At 43.4% G+C, this 18,776-nt stretch overlaps 2 protein-coding genes across 3 annotated transcripts in view; both read left to right on the forward strand.

Annotated features, from left to right (window-relative positions):
• The first annotated feature begins 553 nt into the window (after positions 1 to 553).
• On the forward strand, positions 554 to 12,764 carry LOC128421636 (cathepsin E-A-like). Its single transcript, XM_053404652.1, has 9 exons — positions 554 to 609; positions 1,745 to 1,922; positions 5,117 to 5,234; positions 6,695 to 6,813; positions 7,315 to 7,514; positions 9,762 to 9,884; positions 10,764 to 10,908; positions 11,610 to 11,708; positions 12,319 to 12,764. Exons 1-9 carry the CDS (start codon positions 554 to 556, stop codon positions 12,481 to 12,483), a joined length of 1,203 nt encoding a protein of 400 aa, XP_053260627.1. The 3' UTR covers positions 12,484 to 12,764.
• A 2,951-nt stretch (positions 12,765 to 15,715) lies between these two features.
• Positions 15,716 to 18,776, forward strand: part of RAB3IP (RAB3A interacting protein) — a 52,871-nt gene continuing 49,810 nt past the window's right edge. The window contains exon 1 of one of the 2 annotated variants that reach the window (XM_053404650.1): positions 15,716 to 15,801. In XM_053404650.1, coding sequence (XP_053260625.1) covers positions 15,776 to 15,801 — 26 coding nt within the window. In that variant the 5' untranslated portion in view covers positions 15,716 to 15,775. The remainder of the gene's footprint in view (positions 15,802 to 18,776) is intronic. The other variant, XM_053404649.1, reaches the window with a different exon arrangement.

Below are 18,776 nucleotides of genomic sequence, written 5' to 3' on the forward strand. Positions count from 1 at the left end.
GTTTGGATAGCATTGGGGCAGGGCAATAGTGGCAAGGTTGGAGTGGGGTGGGGTGGTTGCACCAGTGGGAGCATCCCTGCTGGTCCAGCACTCCTGTCAGTGCAACTGCACAGTCTCACCCTTATTGGCACTTCAGCTCCATTCAGGTAAGCAACCACACCAGCGTCAAGCCCTACCACATGCACTGCTACTACCTGCCTCCATCACTCCCTTGTTGGAGTGTTCTAATGCAGAGGTGGGGAACGTGTGGTCCCCTAGATGTCGCTGAACTCCAACTCCCAGCATCCCTGGCTATTGGCGATGCTGGCTGGGGTTGATGGGAGTTGGAGTCCAACAACAACCTGAGGGCCACCGGTTCCCCATCCATGTTGTAACAGATTGCAGTATTTACACAAATTGGCGGGTCCTTGTCCAGCACATTACAAATGTCCTGCCAAGCAACTGACCTGCAGTCATTGACTGACCCTGCAAACAGCTGGTTGTGATCCAGCAAAGTATATAAAAGAGATAGAGAGAAGAAAAGCCAGCTTTATTTCCACTTCCAGCTGAAGCCATGAGGATTCTCTTAGCAGCTCTGGTTTATATTCCGTGCATCACAGCTGTAGTAAGGTAAGGAAGTATTTCATATATTTTCAGTGTGTTCTTAGCAGTGGGCCCATGTTTCTATAAAAAGGAGTCTTGTTAATTATTTTAGAAGCTTTTTTTATATATAAAAAAGAAACTTTTGGTGTTGGCATGCTATAGAAAGGCATTTGCTACAAGATGGTACTAGACTCAAACCCTGGGCAAAATTCATGGAAACATTTCCCCTGCAACAAGTCCCAATGATTGGAAGGCATAATACCACAATTTACGTTAATTTCAGTTCTTAGGACGATGCTTTATACTAATTCAGGCTATTTATCTAGTCCAGTACTACACAGACTAGCAGTGGCTCATGTACCTCAGATAGGAATGGGGGAGAAACTTGATTCCATTGGCACTTAAAAGTGAGCTAACCAACTTTGTGTTTTCTGAAACAAGATGTGAACTGAAGAACAGCTATCCTCCAATATTCTCAGCCAGCTTTTTCAGTGCAGTTCTCCAGTCAAGTAATGTACATAAAAGCGCCTATACAATGGTAAAGGGTGCACATATTAGTGAAAATAACATATAAACATGTGTATATTGGTATGTGCATATAAAAATGTACACAGGAGAGATTTTCGCTAAAATGTTGGCAAATTTTCATGAGGATTTTTTTTAATCGCAAACTGATGCAGAAATGTGGAATTTAAATTAGAAAACTGAGAGAAACCCAAAATGGACATGTTTGCCCATTCCAAGCCTCAACATCTACCATGTAATTTTATAACACTCTAAGGGCCGGATTCAACTCAACTGGTGCACTAGCAGAAGCCAGTGCAAGGACTTGCGATAGCTCAGAAGAGCTGTCCCTCCTCTTCTCCCCCTGCACTTCCTCAATTCATTTCGGAGGGTCGGGAAACCCCAGAACAACACATGTGGGGAGGAGAAGGACGGTTGTTCCATCTGGCGGGCAGAAATGCTTGAAGAATTATCTTATTAGCTCTATGTTGATTTCTATCCTAAGCTAGGCAAAGTTAACATGGTACGTACCAAGGCAAAAATATTGATTAAACCACCCTAGAAGAAGCATACTAGTCCTAGTCCTAGTTTTGGTTTTTCTGGGATTTCATTGTCCATTGTATGCCACACCAAACATGCATTCATGTCATCCGCCCAGGATCCCTCTAACGCGATTTGAATCTATCAGAGGAAAACTCCGTAAAAGAGGAGAGCTGCATAAGCTTCTTGAAGACCGCCAACCTGACATTTTTGTTCAGAGGTACCCGCACTGTCTCCCTTCCGATATTAATTTGTCACAGGGACTTGCAACAGAAAGGCTCTATGATTACATGAATGTGAGTATGTCACTGCATAATAATGGGATAAAAGCTCATAGATGTTGCTGCTCTTTCATGAAATAACAAGGCTCCTTCATAAAATAACAAGGCAGATTGCAACATATAAAATAGTCTATAAATGTCTATAAAAGAATGTCAGCAAACATCCATTGCTCAAAGTATATGTCCATTTGTCCCTTAGTAAAATTGCTGCACTTGGAATCCATTAAGCCAATATTTATAGAGCTGTTAGTAGCCCAGACCATACCAGAAACATTATTGTTGTATTGTAAAGTAAACCTAAATTAAATTGCAAATTTAAACCACCCGTTCACTCCCAGGACAATTAGGAATTAAAGCACATGCCTCAGATAAGCAACAATTGACTTTTTATGCTTTCTTAAAATATAATAGAGGCTCCATATGTAAATTCCTAATTCTAGGAAACATTTATTCCTCATAAACTGCAAAGAGAAGGAAGGTTGGGTTTATCATTTAACATACCATTGGCAATGTGGTGCCATCCAGATGTTGCTAGACTACTACTTCCATCATCCCTGACTGTTGACCACACTGCCTGGGGCTGGTGGGAGCTGTATTCCTCCGAAATCTGGGGGGGGGCACCATGTTGACTCCCTCTGTGCTAACCATTTGAGCAGAATAGCTATCAGACTTCTTGTCTAAGGATTTGTGAATGGTTCTTGGTTTAATTCTGATCCTGTTTACTTGAGGAGGTGGCTGGACTTAGAGCGGGTCCTTCAAAGGGACTGTGCGAGAAAAGGAGGAGAAAGGGATCGTGAGGTAAATCCACTGGATGAGAGGTGTGGTAAAAACAACTCTTTCCTCAAACTGCTGTAGAAAAGGAACACAACGAGATGGAAAACAGTTTCCTTTAACAGTTTCCTTGTGAGGCCACAAATGTTTTCGTTTTGTTTTAGCTATGTTTTGAGGTAGCCGTCAACAAAGGCGCTGCCTTGAGCCAAAGATTGGGGGGCCAGCAGTGCCGCGGTGCGGTCCATGTGTGACATGCCAGTGAATTTTGTAACACGTGTTGTGTCATGTGTTGTGTGTGCATCGTTGAGAGGAGGCCTTGCCCAACACCACAGCTGCTCCTCTCTCACACTCAGGAGGAGGCTGCCTTTGATGCTGTGCCACACTTGGCTTGGTGGTTTGGCCTCCTCCACCCCCTCAATATTGGGGGCGCTGAGGCCCCGGCTAAGAAATATTGAAGGCGCTGATGACACCTCCACCCCTTAGAGTTGGCACACCTGGCCGTGAAGGTCTGTTAAAGCAAAAACAACCAGGAGTCTTGTGGCCCCACTATTATATATACATGCACATGTGTGTGTATGTACAGTGGTATCTTGGGTTAAGAACTTAATTCGTTCTGGAGGTCCGTTCTTAACCTGAAACTGTTCTTAACCTGAAGCACCACTTTAGCTAATGGGGCCTCCCGCTGCCACCGCGCTGCTGCACAATTTCTGTTCTCATTTCTGAGTTAGCAGAGTCTGTAACCTGAAGCGTCTGTAATCCGAGGTACCACTGTATATGTATATAATATTGTTAATTGTCAATAGCAATAGAGGGACTTGCTCCTTTGCAGTTGCTGACCCATGTTGCTTCAAATGTGTCAACGAGGGCTGGGGAACCCGTGGCCCTTCATACATTCCAGAAATAAAAAGTTAAAGGTAAAGGACCCCTGGACGGTTAAGTCCAGTCAAAAGCGACTATGGGGTTGCAGCACTCATCTCACTTTCAGGCCGAGGGAGCCGGAGTTTGTCCACAGACACCTTTCTGGGTCATGCGGCTAGCACGACTAAACTGCTTCTGGTGCAACAGAAACTAGAGTGCATGGAAACGCTGTTTACCTTCCCGCCACATCTATACTTATTTATCTACTTGCACTGGTATGCTTTCGAACTGCTAGGTTGGCAGAAGAAGGGACAGAGCAAAGGGAGCTCACCCTGTTGTAGGGATTCGAACCCCCGACCTACTGATCGGCAAGCCCAAGAGGCTCAGTGGTTTAGACCACAGCGCCACCCGCTTCAGACATTCCTGGACTATAGCGCCCGTCATCCCTGCCCACTGGCTGTGCTGGCTGGAGCTGATGGAAATTGGAACCCAACCATGTGCCACAGGTTCCCCAGCCCTGCTGTAAACAAGGATCTTGGTTTGCTCAGGAAAGAGTGAAATTGCTCCAGGAACAGCACCATGGTAGCTTCTCCTATTTCGTTCTTTAAAATTTGCCGGGTCAAACAAATATGCAAAATATGCATTTCCAATTAAAGCAATGAAAATATAAATTAACAGTTAAAGCCTGTTCTCGGAATACAAGATCACATCACCTTCTGCAGCAGATGCCAGGAATGGGTTGTTTTTTTAAAAAATACTAAAAATAGAACGTGAGCCGAGGCTGTGCTGCTGCCAGGGGATGATATGGAAGTGGAAGACTGATAAGCTTGTGGAGTTCATTGGTGGGCTGATCCTGTCTTGGCATCCAGGATTCTTTGCCTGGTTTCTAAATTCACTTGGATATTTAAGAAAGCAAAGCTTAATCAGGCTTGTTAAGAATTTCTGAATAAAACATTCCCTCCCCCAATTTGAACAACATCCTATGCAAGGTATGACTCAGAGTTCTGCGCAGTAAGTCATTTAGAAACATAGCTGTGCCTTTAAGTGCAGGGTTTTGTTTTTAAAAGCAAAATTGCCACGGTGGGTTCCCTAATACAAACGGGATTCCTAGCATTTCTCCAGTTTGTATAGAGAGAGAAAAAGCTCCTATTGCTGGTGTGGGGATTGGGACCACAGCAGGAAAACAAGATTAAAGCCCTCTGGCACCACACTAAAATCCCAGTCCTGATTGGGACCCTATGCTGGCAATTCCTTTAAAAGACAAACACCAAATTGGCAGGTTTGGGCCTAATGTAACATGTTAAATCCCTCCCAGCAGAGGTGTGCCTGGCACCTTGATTAGATAGCTTCTGGTGAATGCTGAAGACATACCTCTTTACCTTGGCTTTTTGGGTGTATACCTTTCAGACCTACCTCTATTTTCAGTGTTTCGGCTTGGAGGGTCGTTACTTCTGCTTCTAAAATGGAACTACCTACCCAACGTTGTGTTCACCTGCTGGGCACTATCACCCACCTGAAGCTCCCCTAACCTTGTCTGTCAGGTGACTGAATACTGGACTGATGGGTTGTTTTCCCCATAGGCCCAGTACTATGGAGAGGTGAGTGTTGGCACTCCACCTCAGCGATTCACCGTGGTGTTTGACACCGGCTCCAGCGATTTTTGGGTCCCATCCGCTCGTTGCTACAGTAAAGCTTGCAGTAAGAAATATTTTGACATTTAATGGGTTTAAAGCAGCAGCAATCTCAAACATATTCCACCTTGTGTACCACAGAATTCTCCACACCCAAACGAAAATAATTTAAGGTTTGTTTCCGCCCCACACCCCACAAAAGATGGGTGGGGTACAAATAATATATATAGAGAGAAAGAATGGATTGGAGACAGGGAAAGGGAGATTTTAGATGGCTGATTGGGATGGAAGTAGCACAGAATTTTAGTCAGGGAGGGCCATAAAACGGTATGTAGGGCATTGATGTAATCCATTTCTGTCTTTTCTACCCCTCTGTGAGTTCCTGAGCTTTCACCAATTGCCCACTGTTAAGGAAAATTCTGGGTTGAGAGCCTACTCAACAGCCCAGCTCATTGGGGTATAAGTCCCCTGCGGGTCCATGCGGTCAGTAAAAGAAGGAAATTCCAGCCAAGCAATTTGGAGCAAATTAGCAGTCAGTAGACTTAGATCCTTTATTGTTGTGCAACAGGTTCAACAGCAGCGAGTGAACCCAGAGCATGGGGCGACATTGACTTTCCCACCATATCCCAGAATACAGTTCGCACAGCATCATCAATACATCATTGCTACATCACTAACATGTCACAAAAGGGGAGGGTTACACAAGATTAGCATAGACAGATATATCAGGGCAACACCCAAGTATAAGATTAGCATAGGCAAACATGTCTTAAGTACCCACCACCCAAAAGTACGATAGAACTTCCTTTGCATGTCTGGAGCCTGAAGCAAGTCTGGTGATGAGATTTGGCTTCCCTTGGAGAACAGTGAGCCCAGCAATTGTCACCTCTGGGAATTTCCTGGGGTAGGAGATGTGTAAACATGTCTTCAAGCTTGGGGAGGTGGCAGGGGAAAGATTCCTTTTTCCATGGGCAAAATGGCGTTGGAATGGAGGAACTTGGCAAAGGGGTTGATTTTATATGATTCATAAAGCTAGGTATCTTCCCTGAGCTGTCAAGTCGAAAGGATACATTCAGGCATAATATTTGTAACATTTAACAACTTCAAATATATGCCCCCTCCCTGTAATTTCCGTAACACCACACAATGCCAGTAGAAGGAACAGCCAAATTCGGTATCTGGGTGATCTCTTGCAGTCATGGAGGTTCCAGTGCATGCAAAGAGCTTCTGTGTTGGCTTCCCCATTTGCTTTAGTCACAATGGAAAGGATGTCTGCCTGCATCTTCCCCACTTATCTGAGTGAAAGCGAAGCCTGCAGGTGTATTCACCTATTGCAACTCAAAGGACTCCGGCCCCAGGATGCACGTTTCATATTTCCATGACATAGACGATCCATACAGAAAATGCAGTGCTTTGCTTTTAATTAATGCAATCCTTTGCTTTTATTATTTAATCAAAATTAGGCTTAAACTTGGGGGGGGGAATCATGTTTATTGCTGAGGTTACCAATAGCCTTTGTTTTTACAGGCATGCATAAAAGATTTGAGTCATTTATGTCATACTCCTATGCGCAAGTAGGGGAGCCGTTTTATTTACAATATGGGACTGGGAGTTTGATCGGCGTCACTGCCAAAGACACCGTACAGGTGAGAGAAGCTCTTACTAGGGTTGCCTTCGAGGGTTCTGTATTTCGTTGGGTTCTTGGCAGTACACATGAGGGCATTGATAATTTGGGACATGTCTTTTATAATAATTCAGCTGATGTTCAAAATGCATTGTTAAGGAAATCCAGTCCGTGTTTTATGTGTTCCAGCTCACCAAAGTCTCTTTGAAGATAAGGGAACACAAACAACACAACTATCTTATAAAGTAACTTTATATGCAGATGATATAGCATTAATACTATCATTCTTTCTCATCTTTGCCAGAACTGGAGAAAGTTACTGGCATATATGGTTCAATATCAGGTTGTGTGATAAGCTTTTTCCATCAGAGGCGGGGAAACTTAGGCCCAAACTATAGAATTTTGTGACATAAACCAAACCTGAAAAGGTTCAACAAGGAAATTGCTTTGAACTGAATAACCTGAACTATAATGTGGTTACATGTTTTTCATATTGTTTCTCTTTGGCAAATCAATGAATCAGTTCAGCAACCTTTCCATTGAGGCTCAAGACTTTGGAGAGTCTGTCTATGAGCCTGACCTGACCTTTACCTTTGCACACTTCGATGGGGTGCTGGGCTTGGGATATCCATCGTTGTCAGTGCTGCATGGACTTCCAGTATTCGACAATATGCTGAGGCAACAATTGATAGAGGAACCTGTATTTTCCTTCATCTTGAACAGGTCAGTGTTTGAGAGTGAAAAGATAGAATGGCACAAACCAGCCTTTCCACAAAATGGTTTCTGGTGAAATATTCATGTTGTTGTCATCCATCTGTCTCAAGAGACAATAGACTATGCCTTCTGGGGTAAATCAAACCACTGTGAAAGCAACACCAAAGTAACTTCCCTGGGGCATAAGCCTGGGCTTTGTGTATGAGAGTTCTGGGCTGCCTAGACAAGACCACCATCCCTCTGGCCTCGCTGATGTGGTCCAAAGGAAAGCATAGCAACACACTTGGCACCAGCTTGGCTGCAGGAGCTGCCAGAAAGAGGAGCACAAGGTGCCATCCAATCATCTTAGGGACTTCAGATTTGTGGAGGGTTTACTTGGTGCTTCCCCCGCCCCAAAAGACATGTTGAGGTATTCTCATTTTGACTCAAGAAAACCACCATTTTATAGTTCAAATTCGGGAAAATAAATACAGTAAATGGACAAAAGTACAAAGATTCACAAAATGTTTAGGGGTATGCGTACCCTTGCATACCCCCAGAAAAAAAGCACTGAGTATATATATATTTATTTTTGCAGTTATTGTGAGATTTCTGGTACAGTGGTACCTTGGGTTAAGAACTTGATTCATTCTGGAGGTCCGTTCTTAACCTGAAACTGTTCTTAACCTGAGGTACCACTTTAGCTAATGGGGCCTCCCACTGCCACCGCACAATTTCTGTTCTCATCCTGAAGTAAAGTTCTTAACCCAAGGTACTATTTCTGGGTTAGCAGAGTCTGTAACCTGAAGTGTCTGTAACTTGAAGCATCTGTAACCCGAGGTACCACTGTACTACATGTTTTCCACACAATTCATCAGGAGTGGAATCTGGTTCACAAATTTTATCTACTTGCTGCATGATTTCAGTGAGCTGAGAAAGGCAGGGACAGCCACAGGTTTTAGGGGGCCCTCAGCCAAGATGCCAATTATCCAGTAAGGAGCCCTACTTGTAGTATAATCATAATCATCAAAATTATAAATGTTAATTTATTAATCACCTTCTAGACCATCGTCTCAAGTCAATGGACAATAAAAAAATCCAAAAACAATTAAAAACACAAAGAACAGCTGATACATTTAAAACAAAACTGAAACAATACAAAATAGACACTCATAACAAAGGTCTGTTTATCCAGCTGGGAAAGCCTGTTGGAACAAAAATGTCTCCAATTGTTTCTAGAAAGTGCAGATAGTGGGCACTTATCATATCTCAGCAGGAATGCTATTCTGCAGAACCAGGGAAACCACACAGAAATTCCTGCTGGGAGTTGCTGAGATCTTTGGAACTTGCATGAGAAACGTTCCTGCAGACCACAGAAATCTTCTGGATATGTAAGGGATAAGGCTATCCCTCAAGTAACCTGGTTCTGTATATGTTGGCACCAAAACCTTGAACCTGGCCTGGTAGCAGATTTCTGTTTCCTCTTTTTGTTAGAAAATGAACGTATTCATATTTGAGCTTTTAAAGAACTCCAATCAGGGCTGTAATTTCTAATGAACTTCTATTATTATTATTATTATTATTATTATTATTATTATTAAATTTTATTTATATCCCACCCTCCCCAGCCGAAGCTGGGCTCAGGGCGGCTAACAACAATCAAAATAATCCAACATTCTAAAAACATTCATTATAAAATTAATTAAAATCAAATTATTATTATTATTATTATTAATTGTTATTATTATTATTTAATCAATTTATACACTGCCCTATACCCGGAGGTCTCAGGGCAGTTCACAAACAAAACCACAACATATAAAACCAAACCAAACACAATAACCCCCCCCCAAATGTCATTTAACTCCATTTGAGTTGCTTTTCAGATTTGGACTTGATGGTTCTGAAGTATTAAATACTTTTTTTTGTATTCTGGCTATTCTCTTGTCATGGTTTGACTATGGCTGCACACATACCATACATTTAAACCATGGCTTTCCCCAAAGAATCATAGGAACAGCAGGTTACCCCTCACAGAGCTACAATTTTCACCACCCTTATCAAACTCCTGTTCCCAGGCTTATTTGAGAAAAGTCATGTGCTTTAAGTATGCTTTGAATGTATGGTATGTTAGCAGCCTAGGACACCTGCAGCTTCCAAGACAAACACAAATATCTGAGAAGGCTGAACTGGTTTACACCCTCATTCAACTTCATGTCAAACCACAACTGTGTTTATGTTTGCCTATCCAATAATAGTTTTTCTTTCTTCTTTTAGAGGAGGCAACACTGAGAATGGGGGTGAGTTGATATTTGGAGGCATTGACCATTCTCTCTACAAAGGGTCCATTCACTGGGTTCCAGTCACCGAGCAAAAGTATTGGAAAATTCATATGGACAAGTAAGTTTGAAAAATAAATGAATCAGAAACCTTTGGACTGGGAATGTAGAAAGGAAAGCATCTCTGGATCAAATAACACAAAAAAGCGAGGTACAGGGGGTTTGTTGTATTTGGACCAAAGCCCTTGTAGAATGTGATTTATGGAGCAAAAAATGTGCAGACTCCATTCTAAGCAATTGCTTTCGGAGAAAAGCGCTTGCTCTCACCTTTCAATGTTTTTAACCAATGAGCCAACTCACAGCTTTGATTGTTGGGTACTATAGAGAAATAGTAGAATCATGCATGTCCTAGAGAGGACCTTTAAAACGAACCAGGAAGTTCCTTCTCCAGACAATGGCTGGCAGCAATTCAGCAGGTTAAACCCTGGCTATTATGGAAATACAATGATGGCGGAAAGTTCACCTGAGGACATTATGCCTGTCAGGCAAACTTATTACTTATGTGTGGCTCCTGATTATTTTTGCGAGGGTTTCCTCCACCCCCTTGCAAAACAGTCTGAATACAAATATATTTTATTGCTAATTTTATGCAAATATTGCGCCAGTCTTTTCAGGGTGTGGGGATGACCCAACCCACATGCCATATACCAGGCCCAGAAAATCTCTTTGGAGCTCCTGGTATTTGGAGCCCAGCAAAATCTAGACGCCACAGTTCCCCCAGAACTGTTTTAAGCTATTCAAAATTAGAACTAGTTTGATAATATAGAGGCAAATTTTAATATCTATCAGAATATAATTTTGCTGAAATGATTTTAAAAGGTTATGTTTTAACTGATTCCTGACCTTTGCATGCTTTCCTCATCTCTATTTCCCCACATGCTTGCAACCTGATTCAATCAAGAGTATTCATGTTTGTTCTTTTCTCCCCTTAAAAATACAGCGTGAAAATCCAGGGACAGATAGCGGCATGCAAAGATGGCTGTGCAGCCATTGTAGACTCGGGTACCTCTCTCATTACTGGCCCACCCTCACAAATAATACGACTGCAACAAAAAATCGGAGCCCACCCAGCACCGCATGGCGAGGTAAACAGAATGTTTGGGGCAGCAGAGCCCCAAAGAAAATCCAGAGCTGTTGATATGATGGTGGTCCAGGACATATTTTTTTTGAGTTGTGGGGAAAAAAGAATCAAAGGTCAAAATAAGGAGGAAGTTTTGGGCAAGGCTCAAATACCGTATTTTTTGCTCTATAAGACTCACTTTTTCCCTCCTAAAAAGTAAGGGGAAATGTGTGTGCATCTTATGGAGCGAATGCAGGCTGCGCAGCTATCCCAGAAGCCAGAACAGTAAGAGGGATTGCTGCTTTCACTGCGCAGCGATCCCTCTTGCTGTTCTGGCTTCTGAGATTCAGGATAATTTTTTTCTTGTTTTCCTCCTCCAAAAACTAGGTGCATCTTGTGGTCTGGTCCGTTTTATAGAGTGGAAAATACGGTACTTCGCTGAAATTTGAGAGAAATAGGAAGTTACGTTTGTCTACTCTCATGTTATGGGCAAAAGCAACAAAGATTCTGGTGTTACTTTGCCTCATCCACACTATACATTTAAAGCAGCCTTCTACCACTTTAAGAGTTGCGGCTTCCTTCAAAGAATTATGAGAACTGTAGTTTGTCAAAGGTCTCCTAGCTGCCAGCTCTCCCCACATACCAACACCAATAGGTCACTTTCGCTGTTTATGTGAATGACAATAAGAACCCCAGTTCAAGTGGAGGAATTCATTTCTGTTACAGTTTATTGTAGACTGCAGAAGACTCTCCAGCCTGCCTCCCATAACCTTTACCATCGGGCAGAGAGAATACACAATAACTTCAAAGCAGTATATAATCAAGGTAGGTATCTGAATTCTCACGGTTGTTGTCTTCTGATGCAAGAGCTGTGTTGAGTGTTTGTGGGCTAAGTGTTGATATGGAATGTGGGTTTTTAGCTGATGGTTGTAAGAAGTCTCTCAAGAGCCTCCCTAGCAGCTGGCATTCAGAGGAGCACTTAACAGTGGGTGCCCACTGCCTTCTCGCCACTTTCCCTTGTACAAACATCCCTGTACCCTTTGGCCCAAAGAGTGTGGAAAATTGTCAGAGGGAGGGCATGTGTTTTGCAGAGGCCAAAAGGCTCATGGATCGAAAGCATGTTGGTTTTGGTCCAATCCAGGGATGGCATGGCTCATTTCACCACTTAAGGTGAAATGGGAAATGGCAGCTTTACCCTGCTGCTGCTCCCACTGCCACATGTCATGCTGCATCTGAAGCTGGTGGAGAAGTGGCGCCCCCACCAGCATTGATTTTGGGCAAGATTGCACTGATTTTGAGTGACATCTCACCCAAAATCACATGAGATCTGCGCTCTCTGCCTCACCCTGCCTAATAGCTCTGCTTCAAACAGCTCTGGTTCAAACGCTAGTGGAAAAGCATCACCCAAACAGAAGTGTTTGTTTTTCTGTGACAGCAAACCAGTGGAGGAGAAGCTTTTTGCCTCAGTGGCTTTCAGGCCCTGGATCTCGGCCCCCGCAACGAACCGATGTGGATTCTGGGAGACGTATTTATGTCAGCTTTCTATTGTGTCTTTGATCGCGGGAATAACAGAGTTGGATTTGCACACAAAGCAAAATAGCACAAGTAATGGGAAATGCTTTGACAGGGGTTTGTATCCTGCCAGTAAACCTGCCCTAGGTGCAAAGAGTCCAACTGATTTGGACAAGGAGGGGAGGGGGGAAGATGCAGTGTTAAAGAAGACCTGAAAATTCTTTGATCAACTTGGAAGTGAACCAGTGTTTTTTTCTCTATGTGGGCATAGGAAAGTGGTTGTAGGTTGCAACCCTGTAGCCACTTACAGTGGTACCTTGGTTCTTGAACGGCTTAGTTGTCAAACAAATCGGCTCCCGAACACTGAAAACCCAGAAGTGTTCCAGTTTTGGAATGTTTTTCAGAAGCTGAACGTCTGACGCGGCTTCTGCTTGAGTGCAGGAAGCTCCTGCAGCCAATTGGAAGGTGCGCCTTGGTTTTCGAACTGTTTCAGGAGTCGAATGGATTTCCAGAACGGATTAAGTTTGAGAACCAAGGTACCACTGTACTTGCAAATAAACCCCATTAAACTCGGGGCTAAAAATGCATGGAAGTATTTTAAATCTCTGGACTATAATTTTTCTCAAGGAGCTGAAGGTGAAGCAGGAGGTGAAGCTGTCTCAGGGATAGTGGCCCTCCCAGAGCAGCCCCCCTTTTCTAAGAATTGTATGTGCATCATTGTTCTCACCTACCGTGCTCTTCCAATGGCACATTTCTTAGTAGAGGGAATAGGATACCAGACGAATACGAAAGGGAAGAACCCAAATTATTCACTGCAAACTGGATTTCCCCTTCTTCTGAGCAGTAGTTATGGAAAGAGGAGTCTTGGCTTCTCAGAGTTTGTGTTGCGTTATAGGTAGGCAGTGATAATAATAAAAAATTCCTTTGACTGTGCAATCCTATGCACGGTTTACTCGGAAGTAAGGATGGAAGGATCTGTCCTTTTCAGTTCTCCCAGTTTCTCAGTTTTCCAACCTTAAATCAAGTTCTTCCCATTTCTGTGGCAATTTGTGAATCTTTTCTAAAAAATCCTCATGAAAATTCATCCTCATTTTTAGTGCAGGTTTCTCCAAATAAGCATATTTTTGTATGTTCCAACTAATGTAAACATTTTTGCAAGCATTTCCCCTAAATATAGGTGTTTTCATATGTTATTTTCACTGTTGTATCCACACTTTTCCATAACACGTTCATTATTGTGTAAACATTATTTGGTTGGAGAACTGCACCGCAAAGTTTGGCCGAGTCTGAATTTTGTAGGATATCTGTGTTTTGGTTCTCGTATTGCTTTGGCAAGTGCAAATTTAATAGATAAGGCTTTAAATGTGTACTGAATCAAAGTTCTCCTCCATCGCTACTCAGAAGTCAACAAATTCCAGTGGGGCTTGTTGCCATGTAAGTGTGCATGGTCCAATGAATGGGATTCACAGGTTAAACTTATGCAGAGCTGCGCTGTAAGTCTGGAATTTGTCACTTGCACAGTGGAAAGGAGAGAACTCCAGGCAATTTGGTTTTTAAATCTCAACTACAGATGCTGAAATCGCTTAAAGCAATTTAAACTTTACTTCTGGCAACTGTGTCAACATGTCACATTTTAGATCCTGCTTTGGCCATCTCTTCTACACAAAAAAATGTTTTACAAAGGCTAATCAAATGGTGTTTAAACAGATACTTTAAAAGGCTGCATTTTTCACTAATGCTCACAGGGCTAGATTTGTTAAATCTGGTTTTAGAATCAGATGTATGGATGAATTAAAGTTGATCAAGAAAATGCCCTTTGGGTTGTCCTGTTTTCACTTTATTTGACCATTTTGTTTTCATTTGCAAATGACTTCACTCTGTTTGTGTCCTCTTGCGGATTTATGCTGTGGGAAAAGGGAATGGATGACATTAACTCTGTCATACAAAGAAATGTCTCTATTGTTGTGAGGCATAAAAGGGGGAAAATCCAAATGTAATGGAGTGGAAATCTCCAAAGTGTTTGCTGCCGGCTTTGATTTACACCTCTTCCTTTCATTGCATTCTCCTAATTTGACTGGAGATATTTGGTGGAGACAAACAGCATATTTAAATTTGAATGTTTACAAACAGGACAGTTCTTACTTCAGCCAGAAGGATAAACACCCTAAATGTAGCTTCACGGATCCTGTGAGAACTCCTCTTTTAGCTGATATTCCCGTGTGCAGATTCAAACATCATTGTTTCTTCTGCCCCACTACCTCCACATGCCGTTTGCATTCAGATACAGATGCAGGTGGCGCTGTGGTCTAAACCACTGAGCCTCTTGGGGTTGCTGATCGGAAGGTCGGTGGTTCGAATCCCCGTGACAGGGTGAGCTTCTGTTGCTCTGCCCAGCTCCTGCCAACCAGGAATTCGAAAGCACGCCAAAAAGTGCAAATAGATAAATAGGTACCGCTGCAGCGGGAAGGTAGATGGTGTTTCTGTGCGCTCTGGTTTCCATCACGGTGTCCCGTTGCTCCAGAAGTGGTTTAGTCATGCTGGCCACATGACCCGGAAAGCTAACTGTGGACAAATGCTAGCTCCCTCGGCCTGAAAGCGAGATGAGCACCACAATCCCATAGTCGCTTTTGACTGGACTTAACTGTCCAGAAGTCCTTTACCTTTACTTATATTACAGACAGTGGGAGAAGGACAAAGGAGATTTTAATGGCCCAACTCTCTTTGGGACTGTCTCTTCCACCTCTGTGCCTCCCTGCAGCTTTTTCTCCTGTCTCTGACTGCCCAGCCTCTTCCTCTTCCCCCTGCCTCATGGATGGCACAGAACCCCACAAATCACCGGTCCTTTCTCCTGGATCATCTTCCTGCCTCCTTGTCCGCACTTTGGACTCTCTAACCTGTTCATGACACCAGGCCTTTACCAATGTTTCATTCCTGTCAGTTTGTTAATTTGTACCCTGTTGGTTTATCATCTACACTGGTTATTTTCACTTCAATTTTATTGTTTGTTTATTTTTTATTTTAAAAAAAACATTATTTCACCCCCTCTTGGCACTCAGCCCCTGGAATAGTCACTATAAGGGGATGCAGCCATTGGGCTGGATTCTGCCTTGGGTATCAGAATGTCTTCTCTGGTACCAGTGCAGATAAAGGCTGCTGAACCACACCCACCATTGTGAGGTCTTGCTGAGGTCATGATGATGCTTCCACAGCTACTGCCATTGGCTGTGGACTGCCTGTGATGTCACAAAAGCAATAATGCTGCTGGGTGGATATGAAGGAGGTCCATCCCCTTCTTCCTACCAGAACGCAGTTGGCAACTGCTGTGACGTTCAACCCTCAGGTGGTCCACATGGCAGACGGAAGGAGGTAATCGCCCAGCCATGGGATGCTGTGGAGCAGCAAGAAGGCAAGTTCATATGCTAAGTGGAATTGAGGCTTGAAGGGACTTGATTTCCATGGTTGGTTTTAATAATAATAATAATAATAATAATAATAATAATAATAATAATTCTTATTCCTCAGCCACTCTGGGTGACTTCCAACAAAACTACAGAGGGAAAGAAAGAGGGTGGTAGTGGTGGTGGGGAGAAACCTCAGACTTTAAAAGCTTCCCTGTGTCTCCCAACGGCGCCAGCCATATTAAGAGTGTTCAGGCTGTGGGGGAAATTAGACTTCTGCTTCAAACAGTGAGATGGGGGGTGCGGTGCATCAAAGGGAGCTGCAAAATGGGGAAGGAGGGAAGGACACCTGTGGGGCATAAGAGGGGAAGGACAATAGTTGTGACACTGTTTGTCAAGCCCTAATTTCTCTGACTGACTGTGTGCCTGAAAAGTCACTTGATGCACACGCACAGAGATAGAGTGTGGAAGTGGCCACAGCGGCCATATTCACTTCATACATACAGTTCCCTGTCATGAGGGATTTTATCGTTAACCCATTCTGGGGAATGTAGCTATCTGAGGGGAATATGGAGTGTCTCCTAGCAACTCCCAGCTCCCATAACAAACTACAGCTCCCAGAATTCTTTGTGGAAAGCATTTAAAGTGGCATCAGAGGGCTTTAAACATATTATAAAGTGAATGTGGTCTAGAACTGGTGTACATCCTGAGGAGAATGCCACTGCAGCTAGAGCTGGGGAAAAAGAGATAAGGGGAATACTGACTGCTTTGCTATCCATGCGACGTGCGGGGGGTAGGGGGCAAGCTACACCGCAAAGCTTAGGCTTAGATTATGACGGAGCAGCTGCTGTTTCTGCTGTTCTTCACACTGTGGACTACCAGCATGGAGCTCTCAGGCCACTGGTGATCCATGAGCCAGTTTGGGAACCTCTTGATATATGCAACTGTGTTGATAGGCAACTTTCTCTATTTGCTCCAAAGTAAGATAATGTAACTCTCGTAGTGCTAATCATCAGGACTATTTTTGGCTCCTAAATTTTCTTTTAAAAAAATAATTCTTATTTGATTTTACAAGTATAGAACTATAACAATACAAATTACATATCCATATTTAGAGATATTTCCCAACTCTCTAGACTTCCCACCTTCCCCTCCATGGGTTCTATCGTCCACCTTCTCAACTGCATATTATTTCATAGTCCACATTTTATATCTCTCCATATCAACCTTAGTATTTGCTACATACAAGTGTTATTAGAATCCTGCTAATGTTTTCATCTGCTTATGGTGGTCTCCTAGATCATTTTCCCCCATTCTTTTGGTCTTCTTGGTTCCTGAGCTTTCCAGTCAATTGGCTCCTAAATTTTCTATAATTGTTGAGCTAGCTATTGAAAACCTGAGTACAATTTTACTAACAACAAGAAAGAAAAGTTTTGAAAGGCGTTAGTTATGAAAAGGACAATTCAAGAGAAACAAAGCCATTGTAATGATATCCCACCTCAAGCAAATAACACTCATAATATTTGCACAAGCGTATGCTGTTTTTCGAAAATTCCTGCGTGTTTTCGAACCGGTTTTCTTTTCCGTTGAAGAAGGCCACTGAAATAGTTGTGTGGCACTTTCTAATTGAAAACATCACCAGAAATGTCACACTAATTAAGAAGACCTGATAGAAACTGATGATCCGACGCTGGTGTCAGAACTGTGAGGGGCTTATTTTGCAAAATGCCAAACCTGCCAGAGTGTTAGCGAACAAAGACAACTCATTTTTACTTGTTCACAGTTTGAAGGGGAAAGGATGGATCTTAAGGCAACAGGGAAAGTAATGGTTGTTTCAAAGCATGCCACATTTTACCTTTTGTGAACAGCGCTGCCTTTGAGTGACTGTAGTGCAATATCCCATCCGCACAATATAGTCAGTGCTGAATAAATAAAGCGGGAAGGGGTGGAACTGTAACAATCTCTGCAACTGAGTGAAGGAGCGTGTCTGGATCCCATGTTACAGTAGCAAGAACAAATTTATTATGGCAGGGGAAACATCACATAGAAAGGGGAGATTATCCTTTTACATCGCTGCCACAGGCAAATAGAGATCAAGGGAAAGGCTATGCACAGATTCACCAGGCTTCCCCATTGCAGACATTTCTCCAACGTGGCATGGAGGTGGACCTGGCAGTGGTGGTGGGGCAGGGCCAATGGGAAGCAATGCCATGCCCTCTTCATGCAATCTTAACAAGAGCCTGCTAGATCAGGATGATGGCTCCTCCAGCCCAGTGTCCTGTTCTACAGTGGCCAAGCAGATACCCCAATGGGAAACCTGCTAGCAGGACCTAAGCACAAGAGCTCCATCTGCTCCTGCAGTTTCCAGCAGCTGGTATTCAGAAGCAATACTGGCTCTTAACTGTGGAAGGGGAGTGAGACCATCTTGGCTAGTAGCTCTATGTGATTAAGCAACAATTAACCACGGAGGATAAGGCTAGTGAGTCAGGTGTGCATGCAGGAGCCAGGCCCTGTGACCAATAGGACTTTGCAGGACTGGGGCCTTCCTAAGTTTGTTCTGAAGAGGCAAGGCGTGGCCACACAGGTGAGGCCGATTGGTAACTCACAGCACCTGGTGGCAAGAGCTAGGAAGGGCATTTCCCTTCAGCTCTTTGCCACAGCAACACGCTTCCTGCCTTGCTGTGTTTGGCTTCTTGCTTCCTGATACTTGAACCTCGGCTTCTTGACTCCCTGCTTCTTGATCTTCGGACCTTTGACTTCTTGACTCCTTGCTTCCTGACCCTCAGACCCTTGGCTTCTTGGCTTCCAGCTCTCTGACCCTCAGACTCTTGGCTGCTGACTCCTGGCTTCTGGACCCTTGTTCCTGCTCCTAGCCCACCATCTTGCCCCCAGTCTTGACGTCCCCTGCCGGGACTTCGATCACCCGTGAACCGGACCTTGACATAGTGACTGATGGGAACTTCTATGAGCTTATTTCTTTTCT

The sequence above is a fragment of the Podarcis raffonei genome, chromosome 10 (assembly GCF_027172205.1).
Source record: "Podarcis raffonei isolate rPodRaf1 chromosome 10, rPodRaf1.pri, whole genome shotgun sequence".
NCBI lineage: Eukaryota > Metazoa > Chordata > Lepidosauria > Squamata > Lacertidae > Podarcis > Podarcis raffonei.

What these genes read in the sequence shown, in the direction of transcription:
- LOC128421636 (XM_053404652.1), top strand. Translation starts at nt 554, where the DNA reads ATGAGGATTCTCTTAGCAGCTCTGGTTTATATTCCGTGCATCACAGCT. An exon ending in CTGCCAAAGACACCGTACAG is followed by an intron (nt 6,814 to 7,314) that starts GTGAGAGAAGCT and finishes TCAATGAATCAG; the next exon opens with TTCAGCAACCTTTCCATTGA. An exon ending in ACCCAGCACCGCATGGCGAG is followed by an intron (nt 10,909 to 11,609) that starts GTAAACAGAATG and finishes TTTCTGTTACAG; the next exon opens with TTTATTGTAGACTGCAGAAG.